Source organism: Triticum urartu, chromosome 7A (genome assembly GCF_056163025.1).
Source record: "Triticum urartu cultivar PI428250 chromosome 7A, HENAU_Tu73, whole genome shotgun sequence".
Lineage (NCBI taxonomy): Eukaryota > Viridiplantae > Streptophyta > Magnoliopsida > Poales > Poaceae > Triticum > Triticum urartu.
In genome coordinates this window covers 95,860,888-95,873,486 of record NC_141879.1, presented here as the reverse complement: position 1 = coordinate 95,873,486, position 12,599 = coordinate 95,860,888, and the positions used below count along the sequence as shown (strand labels likewise).

Genomic DNA, 12,599 nt, shown 5'->3' with positions numbered 1-12,599 from the left:
ACTCTAAAACAACACATCTTCAATATGGTTTGTTCCATTGGAAATGTTTAATATGAGCCGGCTCTTATTGTCAGTGTGCTCGGATTAGCACAAATATGAGCTAGGCTAACCTTTTCTTTTTGATAGCTGGTTTTTTGGAATAAAAAAGATGGCGCGTTTGGATTTGATCTAAGAAGTAGATGGTCAATGATTCGGATGCTTGTAGAAGTTGCTTCCACAGTTGGGCTTGCTACGTAAAACAACCAACATAGCCCAGTTAATCACAACACTACACAAAATCTCTGAAAATAGCTGCCCTGCAGAAGAAATGAAGAAGAGCTGTTTGACATCGATCCTTATCTATCAATTCATGATATTGGAGTTTGATGTTGTGTTGTAAACGAAATCTTCAGAGAAATGGAAGACATGTAGAGTATAGATTAGTTAGAATGTTGGGCCCTGGTAGCAAGAACGGTTTTGCTTAAGTGTTCATCCAACACCAATACTCAAAGTAACCGCACATATTACAATAAGTGTTAGGCACGATCACACGTTACCAATCCCCTACATCTCTCCTGCCTGAGGTGGACTACTCGCGCACATGAGAGGGATCACAAAAAACACAAAGATCGATAAACGGAAATCATCTCGATAGTATTGTAATAGTTACAACAAGATGAATTATTATCTTTATCCCGATCTCCGAGTCAAAGTATGACTAGAAATTACAAATATCTAATCTCACAAGAAACACAAAGATGGATAAACGGAAATCATTTCGATAGTATTGTAATAGTTATAGTCCATCTTGTTGATGGGGGAACAATAATTCTGAAGCTACGGATTTGTTATGCGTTGGTTACGGACCCTCGCCCCCTACCAGCTAATTCTCTCGGACCCCTGAGTTTCACGAGGTGACCCAATACCTCCCTCCATTCCAATAAGATGTGCTCCACGCTGGTTCGTATGATGAATTCCCGTAAAAAAGGTATGTAGCTCTAGCATTGCTCATGGAGGAATCCGGATGGATCTAAGTGAAGCAACTCCCCTTGAATCTCCTCTCCCCTCTTCTCCTTCAGTTTCATGGTAGATGTGATTGTTGATTGTGTTGCCCCCTTCACAAAAGAGGTGAGTTTTGAAGTGATGAAGGCGATGCTAGTGGGTATGAGCGATTGCGCTCATAACAGTGCTCGGCTTGTGTTCCATTTACCTTCCTTTTTAAATAGGAAAATTGTTCGTCTCCTCTTATAATCCTTAATCTTGAGTTTGATTTCCTTAAAATGCCTAAAAACTTGCGATCATAGCCAACAACCAAGTTTCTCCGAATTTTTACAAATATGAAATAAACTGAGACCGAAAGCTGGTGAAAATCCTAATGGAACATTCGTTGCGCCCCTTGCCGAGCCTGCCGCAGAAACCTAGCATAACCCGTATATAGCCGCACCGTCACCCTCCGCTGCAGCAGCACTCACCGACGCCTGCTCCACAACCCATCCATGGCCGCCCTCCGCAGCGCCGTCGTCCTCCATAGTTGTCAGCCGCCGCCGCCACAATCGGTAGGGTTGGGAGCGAGATGCCAGTTCTGCTTTCTTTTTCCCGTGCTATACAACAACGACATTGGTGTCCATATCTCAAAGAACCGGCCGCTCATTTTAGAGAATTGAACGGTTGAGGGTAACGGGAAGTGGCGAAAGTTTCATAAAAGGGCATGAAAATTAGACCTAGTGTTAGATAAGGAAGAAAACATTTTCCCAAATGCCAATTAGGAGATTGTGAATTAATAACAGCTCAAAAAAGATTGAGGATTAATAATTAATTCTCAGTCGGTTGTTCCTTTAAATGCATCTAGCCAAGAATGTAGTGTGACTCGTTTAGCCTTGATGGATCAAACATTTCCAAAATTGGCTGCCAAATTCTTCACGGTATTATGGATGAACTCGAAATTAAACTCCACCTCCGTTTAAAGAAACGCCGTCTGCCCACCCCACCCTTCCATTCCGTCTACCTGCTCCACGCTCCTCCGCCACGGCACGCCACTAAACCCAAATCCCTAAGCTAAACCCTCGTAAAATCGAAGGTGGGAGAAGGGGGGAGAGGAACGGGAGGCGGCGGCGGCGAGGTGATCGAGGAGAGGCCCATGGATCGTCAGGGGAACGGGGATCCGGGGAACGACGAGTCGGCGACGGCGTCCTGGGAGGTGGGCGGGGGCTCCGAGGCCGGGGCGGAGGTGACGGGGGTTACCAGGGGCTCCGAGCCTGAGGCGGAGGGGGTCCGGGGTGGCGTCCTGGCGGGGGTGACCGCGGGCCCGGTGGGTGGAGGCTCCAAGGCCCAGGCGGAGAGGGTCGTGGCGGAGGCGTCTTCCAAGGCGGGCGGGGGCTCCGTGGCCGGGGCGGAGGTTGAGGGGTCCTCTGCTAGCTTCGTGGCGGAGGGGATGGGGGTACCTCTGGTCCTGACGGCGGCGGAGATGGCCGCTCAGGGCTTCGACATCGGCGTCGACATCGTGCTGGCAACCATGGAGGAGGAGGAGGATGTGGATCCGGACGCCGAAGCAGAGTTCGACGCGATGATGCTGGCCACCGACAACCTCCGATTTGCTCAAAATTCGCGCCAGGTAGTAATGTTATGCCATTGCTCTGTTTCCTACTCTGCTCATGTTGAGATTGGGAGTGGGACTGGGACTGGGACTGGAATGGAAATTTATGACGAGGCCTGTCGGCTACGGGTCAAGTTCATCCAGAATCCGCTTAAGGTGCGTGCGTACTGCATGCGGAACTAAAATTAGCGTGTCACCCGCATATATATGCGCATGGGAGGTGGTTAGGCTGGATATGGTGGGACAGCAATCCCAGGTTGAGGAGCCAACGATTCATTTGCGGTGATCCCGTTGTTAGTTTGAGATGGTTGGTGAGAACCTCTGCAACCGCTTTGACAGGGCAGTTTTGGAGTGAGATCGGCCTACAATTGGCCACAACTTACTGCACTTGTTTGGACAGTTGCTGGGCAATTTTTTGGGGCTCTAGATGATGGCCCATTCCTATGCATTTATCCATCTGTGGATGATTTTGTCTTGTCAACTTATGTTGAACTAATGTCAAACCCAAAAGTTTATGTCGAACCAATCATGCTTTTGCTCTTTGATGCTGTCAACGTCTACTATTTAATATGAAAAATTTCATGCTTTAGTCTGGTTTTACTTGAGTTTTCATGTACTTATAGATGATTGCAAATATGTCTTTGCCTTGCTCTTGTTATAGTTCAATGCTGCTAACTGTTTTCTCGAATATACACAAATGTCTGTGGCTTGTGCGGACGGCTGCATGGTCGTGTCCAAGCATTTGTTTGAACGTACTTCTCCATTTGAATAATGTGGTGTTTGATGCAGGTACCCCCTGCTGATACCTTCCAGCCTGTAAATGAAAATGAGGTAAATGTGGATCCGGTCGCCGAGGCAGAGTTCGACGCGATGATTCTGGCCGCCAACAACTTCCGATTTGCTCAACAGATGCGCCAGGTAGTAATGTTAATTTGCCAGTATTGCTCTGTTTCCTACTTTGCTCGTGTTGAAATTGGGAGTGGGAGTGGGAATGGAACCTTCTTGTGGAAATTTATGACGAGGCCTGTCGGCTGCGGGTGAAGTTCATCCAGATTCCGCTTAAGGTGCGTGCGTACTGCATGCGAAACCAAAATTAGCGTGTCACCCGCATATATATGTGCATGGGAGGTCGGCAGGCTGGATATGGTGGGACAGCAATCCCAGGTTGAGGAACTAACGATCATTTGCGGTGATCCCGTTGTTAGTTTGAGATGGCTGGTGAGAACCTCTGCAACCGCTTTGACAGGGCAGTTTTGGAGTGAGATCAGCCTACAATTGGCCAGAACTTACTGCACTTGTTTGGACAATTGCTAGGCAAACTTTTGGGGCTCTAGATGATAGCCCATTGCTATGCATTTATCCATCTGTGGATGATTTTGTCTTGTCAACTTATGTTGAGCTAATGTCGAACCAATCATGCTTTTGCTCTTTGATGCTGTGAACCTCTACTATTTAATATGAAAAATTTCATGCTTTAGTTTGGTTTTACTTGAGTTTTCATGTACTTATAGATGATTGCAAATATGTCTACGCCTTGCCCTTGTTATAGTTCAATGCTGCCAACTGGTTTCTCGAATATACACAAATGTTGACAAAATAACACCTGAAATGCTGCTAATGGTACGAAATACTCAAAATTCGAGGTGCCCAGAAAATTTTGAGACGATTCCAGTAAATCAGATATGCACAAGTCTGGGAAATTCCAGACAATTTGGCTAAATTCTTTGGGATTTTCTCTTGGAGCATACTCCTCTTCCAAAATCTACAGAGCTCATCTTTCAGCACCTTCGGGCTTCTTCGTTTTACCTCTTGGCTCTGGAATTCCTAGTCTTCCCCTAAGCTCAAAGGCTTTGCCTGTATTGCCTTCTCCTAAACGATAGGCTCAAACACCAAGGACATGCTTCAATGTCGTGTATTCCTCCTAGGGGATCTGGTTTATATTCTTTGGACAACCGGTGCTTTGGAAACGAGAGACCATCTTTTCTGGTACTGTAGCTTCAGCACCAACTGTTGCCACCCTCGTCTTCCCCTGCTGTCCATGGAAGAATTAATTGAAACGCCAAAGTTTTTTTACAGCATATGCCCCTGTTGGGCTTTTTGGTTTTTAAATTTCAAGAGGGATCTCTTCCTTCTTGCTTACAGAATGAAGGAGGAGCTTCCACCGCTCTTAGTGCTTGGTTATATTAGCTTGAGGCTGGAGCTCTAGTGCCAAGCCTGCTTTTGTGCTTTGTGTTTTGTATAGCCCCTTCTCATTCTTATCCATGTAAATATTCCCCCCTTGTATATTTTTTCTCTTATTAATATTTTTCTATTGTTGGGGCCTACACTACAGTTTCCGTTCAAAAATGTACTTGTTGAGCTTTTGTTCTAACTACTTTGACCATGGTCATCTGGACCAGTTAATGTTAGCTTTCAGTTAAGTGTATGGCTTGTGCGGACGGCTGCATGGTCGTGTCCAAGTATTTGCTTGAACATACTTCTCCATTTGAATAATGTGGTGTTTGATGCAGGTACCCTCTGCTGATACCTTCCAGCCTGAAAACGAAAATGAGGTAAATGAGGAGGTTTACCCTTCCGTAATTGTGCGAATGAAGGATCTAAGCAAAATCTGTATTTATTTTTCTACTCCCTCCATAAAGAAATATAAGAGCGTTTAGATCACTACTTTAGTGATCTAAACGCTCTTATATTTGTTTACAGAGGGAGTAGTTCTTTTCATTCTTGGGATTGCTTCTTTTCGTGTTAATAACTTATTGCAATCTGCTTGTCTCTAGGATGAAAGGGTTCCCACCAATCAACCCAATCCTGAGAATGACACTTTATATGGATCTTCCATATCTCAGCAGATTCAAAATGATACTTTACATGGTTCTTCAATACCTCAGGGGGGTGATAGTAATACATTACATGGATCTTCCATTCCTCAGGGGGGTGATAATGATCCTGGATCTGCAACTTGGTTCAAGCTTAAGGTCCCAAGTGCGTTCCAAGGTATTACAAATCTGATATATTTTCCATAAAAATATCAGCGTACACATTTTTATATCTTGGGCATGCATGTTACTCTATGTTCTCTTCTTTCCGGTGCTATGAGTAATAGTTTGAGTATAGCCACTTCTAACTGGATCATGGCACAAAACACAATTGTTTCAGAATGTCGAATTATGTTGATACATCTACTAACTAGTTTGAACCTTTAGGTCTCACTGTGTTATGGCGCTGCTAGAAGGAGGGCGCGAGAGGGCCGGCCGGGGGCCTTTTGCCCACGGGCAGGCAAGATGGAAGGGATTTTCTTCTTAATTCTTGCTTGATTAGATTGATACATCCCCTCTCTTTATATAGAGAGATTTACTTGACTCCCAAGCAAGGCTTACTTGACCCCTAAGAAAGCGACCCTTATCTCTAATTAACCCTAAGACTAACGGGCTATATTGCCAGCCCAGGCCATTAGGCCCATTACGTACTCTAACACTACACCCCACCTGGACATGCAGCTTGTCCTCAAGCTGCAGCCTAGCCAACTTATAACCATGACTTGACGCAACACAAACCTAACACCTAAAAACAAGCCTTTTACATCTCGGCTTGTTTTATTATTCAACCTGAAATGGACTGGGATGCTTTATTTTGGACCTCTTAACAAAAAAAGTGGACACCATCCGCACGTCGAACATGCACGTGTACACCCACCTGGATCCCATGGACACCATCTAGACAAAAGGAGTGCATGTGTATGGCCACCTGGAAGTGGTTGCAAGAGCGACCAGCGGAGGCGCCCTTGCGGCGGCCGGCGGCGGAATGCAGTGGTGCTATGCGGTCCTGTCGGTGACAACATGCCTTCTCCCTGCCGGACGGCTGTTGGTCGGCACCGCACATAGAGGAGTGGAGGGCTGTCGATGAAGAATGGCGAGGAGGGGTGCGCCTCCCCAACCGCCGATGTCACAAACTTTGAGGGCGCTGTCCGTGGGGAAAACAGCATGCCCAAGATCCTCGACGCAGCGGACGTGATCGAGGTTCTTTGCGCAGCGAAGCGCAACTGGGAGGAGCGGCAGCTGCAGACCACACATCTCCCGCACACGCCGACGCGCTAGGAGGCGGCGCGCAGCAGCCTGCAGCCTCACCGCCGCCGACACATGGCGGGTAGTGATCCAAGCTGGAAGCGGTGACGGCGACGGCGGGAACTTGATCTGCTGGATGGGGACGCCCTGGGGAAGCGGTGATGGCGACGGCGGGGACTTGATCTGGTGGATCGGGACTCCCGTCGGCGCGGTCGATGCGGGGCAGGAGCTGACCGGCAATGGCTGCTGCAGTTGCAGCGGCTGCTGCGGCGAAGCGCCGGGCGCGGAGGAGGTCGCCAGGAGCGGTGGCGGTGGTGGCGGTGGATGGCAGCTGCTGCAGCGGCCCGGTGAGCGCGGCGGAGGGCACCTGGTGCGGCACACTACAAGAAAACTGTTAATTCATGACGGATTTCCGGTGACGTTATAAAAATCCATCACAGTCGATGACGATTTTCCCTCGTCCGTCATAGAAACCGTCATCGATCAGCAAGATGCGAATGTGCCCAGAAACCCTACAAAGCCCATATGGCCTTTGTTCTTTTCTAGAGGCCATATATTTTAGGTTTTAATAAAAATGCAATCATGACATGATCCCAAAACCTCTTGGGTGAAGAGAATAGTGCGTGACAACTATGGTACCAGCCTGACTAAAGGATCACTTGAACGTTTTTCTTTTGGTAATGCACCTACACTCCAAAATTTTAGTAAAAGAATTGAACGATTCGTGCACCTCTCACATACTTGCATAGTTCAATACCAGTTAGTCAAAAAATCATGGTGTAACAGATTGCGGACATAGAACTTTGCACTCGTACACATCAAATAGATTGCGGACATAAAATATGTGGCTCCAAAAATTAATTCATGTTTACTCACAAAAATATGAATATAATTTGTTAATTTCATCTATATAGGTATCAACATATGGTGTAACCTATTCTCTAAACCATCTTGGCCGGCGAGGAAAAGCTCATAAAACGAGTTGTAGGACTTAGCTTTGTTTTTAACGCTGTCTCTCCAAACCGTCACGGCCTGCCGCTGCTTTTTTTTTAGAAATCAACTGCCCTGCCGATGTGGCGATCCAGTGTGAGGGAAAACTCGTGTTGTGATTGGGTGAGCAGAGCGTCCCACGGATCGCAGATCTGAACCGTCTGCTACTCTGAGATCCGACCGCTAGCAAACCTCCCCTCTTTCTCGTCTGATCTTCAGCCCACCCACGCGCAATATCCGGCGCTGACCCCCCACGCCGCCAGAACTCGAACGGCAGCACCCTCCCCGGCCGCACCACCCACCTCCTTCCTCTCATGTCGCCAGCTCGCCGAACCCACCTCCTCCGGCTCCTCCCCGTTGTGCGCAAATCCTCCCACTCCGACGCCTACCCACCATGCCCATCCACCCCTCAACCGGCCGCGCCCCCTGCACTCCCTTCTCCGGTCAGATCCCGCCGAGATCCGCGAGTCCATGGCAACCCTGGGTGGATCACGGAGCGGCCACGGGCGTCCTACCTCCCTACACGCTTACACCACCACCACCCCCTTCCCTCACCTCTAGCCTCTCCTGCCCCTTTCTCTCCCAACCGGCCAGATCGTGGCAGGTCGTTGATGCAAATCATGAATCTCATTGATGCAGGTCATGGCCATGTTGCTGCAGGGAGAGGGCGACCCTGTCGTGGGCGTGCCGAACCGCGGGGGCTGCACAGAGCCGCTACCGGGCCCATGCCGCTGGGGGCTGCGCTGTGCTGGGGCGCTGCCGCCCCTTCGGGCCCGCATCCGTCGCCTGCGTCGTCCTCACCATCGACTTCTCCGTTGACTGCTGCTATGTGCCGCTCGCCCCACCAAGTCCCCCTTCCTCTCTACTTTGGATTTTTCGAGGCTGTCTTAACTTTTGTCGACGCGCAGGCAATCTCCAGCATGAGTTGAGGCAAGATATTTGCGGATAATGTTCTGCCTCCGATGACGCCGGCGTGGATGGCCGGATCTGCGTACAGAAATGCACGGGAATAACCCCCGATTGTCGTCCGGTGAGAGCTGAGCGGGGCGGTGGTGGTTGCAGAGTTTTTCCTTTTTGTTTATCATCGCTGTGGCTGCAGAGTTTTTTTTGACTGCAACGCTGTGGCTGCAGAGTTAGTATAGGAGTTAGTATAGGGTGTTTTTAGTTTTCAGTTTCTTTTGTTTTTCTAGTCTTTGACTGATCTATTGTACTGAAATATCTGTAATTTTAAGTTTTATATGTGTAACTTTTTCCTGCTGTGTTTATATTTTTTTCCTTCTATGTAATCGTTGAGACTAAAACTAGTGGGCCTTGTACAGTCCTAAAATTTAATGGGCCAAAATTGCAATTGGGTTGATTACTACATGGGCGTTAGTTTTGCATGGAGCTAAATTTTAGTGGCTCAAAATTCGTGTTGGGCCGATCACTTCATGAGCTGCCACATCGGATCCATGTCAAATGCTGATGTGGCATGCACGTTAACGCTGTTATGTGCATATTAGTTAAGTGCCACCCATGACGGTCAAGAACCGTCATGGTCCATGACGGTTTTGGATGATCCGTCAAGGAGTGTGCATTGAACAAATTATGACGCGATATACATGACGGATTTTAAATCTGTCACACATAGCCTTCCATGATAATTTTGCATAGGTCGATGACGGATTCAATCCGTCATGGATTAACAGAATTCTTGTAGTGGCAGCTGCTATGGCAGTCAGGACGGGGCGGTGGTGGCGGTGGATGGCAGTTGCAGCGGCTGCTGCAGCAGCCCGGCGAGCGCGGCGGAGGCCGCCTGGTGCGGCGGCTGCCACGGTAGCCAGGACGGGGAGGTGGATGCCAGCTGCAGCGGCTGCTGCAGCAGCCCGGCGAGCGCGGCGGGGGCCGCATGGTGCAGCGGCAGCCACGGCGGCGCAGTGGCGGTGATGGGCGGCGTAGCCGGGTGCGGCTCGTAGGACTCGGCCAAGAACAGGTGGATCTCCTGGACCGCCTGTGTTAGGTCCCGCAGCACCCCGGACACCTCCGGGGTGAGGACGACGGGGGCGGGCGCGACGGAGGATCCCGGCGCGGGCAAGAGCGGGGCGACGGTCGTGGTGGTCACCGGAGGCGACGAGGTGACCGGCAGCGGAAGAGATGGGTTGGGCGGCGGTGAAGACATGATCAAATCGAAGCTAGCTGATACCAAATTGTTATGGCGCTGCTAGAAGGAGGGCGCGAGAGGGCCAGCCGGGGGCCTTTTGCCCACGGGCAGGCAAGATGGAAGGGATTTCCTTCTTAATTCTTGCTTGATTAGATTGATACATCTCCTCTCTTTATATAGAGAGGTTTACTTGACTCTCAAGCAAGGCTTACTTGATCCCTAAGAAAGCGACCCTTATCTCTAATTAATCCTAAGACTAACGGGCTATACTGCCAGCCCAGGCCATTAGGCCCACACTGCCCTAGAAAATTCCGAGGCTCACGGGTTTGCAATTGCAAATGATCTCAGAGAAAGTTTGAACAGCAATCAGGGATGGGCAACTGAAAATCAAATCTTAGGGCTTCTGCAGAATCGTCAAATCTTTCAGCTACTGGGAAATGAAGTTACTGCTATAAATAATCTTGCTCAAGGTGTTGTTGCCGTTGTACCTCAAAGCAGTGTGGATACATTTCCGATAACTCCTGAATACACCTCATCTCGAAGGATACTAAAAGAGCATGGTCCGTCTAAGTTAAAGTATGGAACATTTTGAACACATTTTTTGTCTCTTGTCATTTTGCTTGTGGTATGAAATTTCCAGTGACCATCTTGGTTATCATATAGGTCTCCGGCGTTATCATAAACAAATTTTTCATCAAAGGAAATTTATGGAGTAGAAGGCGTTACACAATTGATAACACATGCCATGTGTTTGAATGGCCTGCCAGACCAGTGGAAAATGAGGTAATTGTTGCAGACACCTTTTGCTTTTACATTGTGTTTCTTTTGGTTCCTCCAAATTAATTGATAATGCAATGCACTAATACATCCTGCTTGCCAAATAGCTCATGTGTTGAGCCAGTCTTCTTTTGTGCTTTGAGCTTCTCATCCCTCCACCTTGCAGGCCTAAAATATAATTGTTTTTTATGAAGCTTTACACACGTGTCCAAATGGTGTATGCTCATATTATTAGGCACAGTCCCGACTCCCGAGCTGATAGTATGTTGGGTGACATAGGCAGTAGTATGTGCATTGGTGAACAGAAAAAGAAAGGCTAGATGATGGCTTATCTATCTAGTAATTAACAAGCCACTAGAAGCAGAGAGAGAGAGAGAGAGGCCTTCGCTGATCACGTCTTTGCAGAAGCTTGCAAGTAGTTCTCACATAGTAGTATCGACTTAGAAACCATTCATTTTTATTTTCATTTGGAACATCTTCTGTTGGTACGACTATAGTGTACGATAGAAGATTTTTAGATACGACGGTGAAGATGTGAAGTTGTTTTACTGGAATCTGGATGGGGCAGAGCCAGGGGGTGGACAGGATCTGTACCGCAAAGTAAGGATGCAAATGGCCTACTTGCACGCACGTCCGAGGTGGATCACAGCAGCGTGTTTGACAGCTTGATTGGACGCCACGCCACACGTGGGTTATGATTGGTTTAGAGCGTTTGCCAAATATATTGTACTATCTTGAATGATACATCTACTACAAGAACATGCATGTGGCTTAATAATAATACGTTGGCATCCATGATCTCCAGAGATGTAACTCTTGTTTTTTCGTATATATGCCAACCGCTGAAGCCGCCGTTGTCTCTGCAGATACAGGCAGTACCCCCAAGGACTAGAGCAAGGACTACTGAAGAGTTGATCGCCTCCAACGCAGCTGTGGTTGCATCGCATGGCAGAGTGCTCGAGTCTAACGCTGCTGTGGTGGAGTCAAACAACAGGCTGACGGCTGCCATCTATCAGCTCATCTCCCGCCTCGGCGAATCCAGCACCAATAGGCCATGAAGTGGGGCAAGGAAGGTTGGTTAGATTAGTTAGACAGAGGCGCTGTGCTGCTTGCAAACGTTGGGTCGTATGGTCGAATGCCTGCTGAATTGTTTCTAATGCCTGCTTGCAGACTTTGGGCCCTATCGAATGCCTGCCGAATTGTTTGTAGTTCAAGTTTTGCCACGATGATAGATATCCCAGCTGGATGACAGGAGATAGGTGGGTTTACTTTTTGCTGGTATTGCTGAGAATGGTTCTTCTGTTGGTGGTTCCATTGAGAAACTAACCAGCTGTGCGAATTGCAAAAACTACTTGGTTAGAGCAAGTACAATCTTATCTGTTACATAGTGAGTGAATGCATCTTTCATTTCGAATTCTCCAAGATAGTGCAGCATTCAAAGGGTGTTCAATGCGAATGAGAAAACAGAGTATCTACGTCCAACAAAAAATAGTTGGTTCCTATCATGTCCCAAACCATGTGGGAGGCAAACATCACCAGCAAGCGCACTGGGAACGTATTGGATCGCGTCTATAGTCGTTGCCCGCAGTTCCCATCTCAAACAGATCATGGTGCTTTTTTCTTTTTCTTTGAGATTATCAGGGAGGCGCTACGCTCCCCAGTTCCATTGCATTAATGAAACCACAGAAACATGCAGCGTTCCAAGGTTCAGAGAAAGCTGAAAGAAAGTAAAAGAAAATGCACACCACCATATAAATAGGCACACTTCTTAACTACAAAGGCAATTCGCTTTTCATTGGGGCACTACAGCGAAGCACACTGAATCCAATCGCACGAAACCTCATTATAAAGTCAAATGCACTGCATTCAGCATAAATTTGCCATGCCACCATAAACACACGGCAGGTGTGGTCAGCCCTTCATGTTGATGAGTATTTGAATGATGTTGACTGGAAGAGGAGAAAGAAGGAAAGGAACTTGCCATGCTACTATAAATGATGCGCAAGCGAATACATTAGCTAACCAAACACTGTAAGTACTCAAAGAGTCAGAGTCGTACCGC

The 12,599-nt window shown here is 47.9% G+C and overlaps 1 protein-coding gene across 6 annotated transcripts; it reads left to right on the top strand.

The window, feature by feature from the left end:
- Positions 1–1,977: 1,977 nt before the first annotated feature.
- On the top strand, positions 1,978–11,920 carry LOC125524518 (uncharacterized). 6 transcript variants are annotated; one of them, XM_087535391.1, is made up of 7 exons: positions 1,978–2,590; positions 3,362–3,490; positions 5,083–5,124; positions 5,347–5,563; positions 10,159–10,337; positions 10,424–10,543; positions 11,404–11,920. In XM_087535391.1, the coding sequence occupies exons 1-7, from the start codon at positions 2,117–2,119 to the stop codon at positions 11,593–11,595; spliced, it is 1,353 nt and encodes a 450-aa protein (XP_087391517.1). In that variant the 5' UTR covers positions 1,978–2,116; the 3' UTR covers positions 11,596–11,920. The 6 variants fall into 6 exon arrangements, with proteins under 6 accessions (XP_087391517.1, XP_048545520.1, XP_087391519.1 ...); XM_048689563.2 differs by lacking the exons at positions 10,159–10,337; positions 10,424–10,543; positions 11,404–11,920 and adding exons at positions 8,260–8,449; positions 8,529–8,894; XM_087535393.1 differs by lacking the exons at positions 10,424–10,543; positions 11,404–11,920 and having other exon boundaries at positions 10,170–10,331.
- Positions 11,921–12,599: the final 679 nt, after the last annotated feature.

Excerpts from the sequence above, each read along its gene's own strand:
- LOC125524518 (XM_087535391.1), top strand. The coding sequence starts at position 2,117 with ATGGATCGTCAGGGGAACGGGGATCCGGGGAACGACGAGTCGGCGACG. Across the intron at positions 2,591-3,361 it reads TTGCTCAAAATTCGCGCCAG|GTACCCCCTGCTGATACCTT; the intron begins GTAGTAATGTTA and ends TGTTTGATGCAG. Across the intron at positions 5,564-10,158 it reads GGTCCCAAGTGCGTTCCAAG|GGCTTCTGCAGAATCGTCAA; the intron begins GTATTACAAATC and ends ATCAAATCTTAG.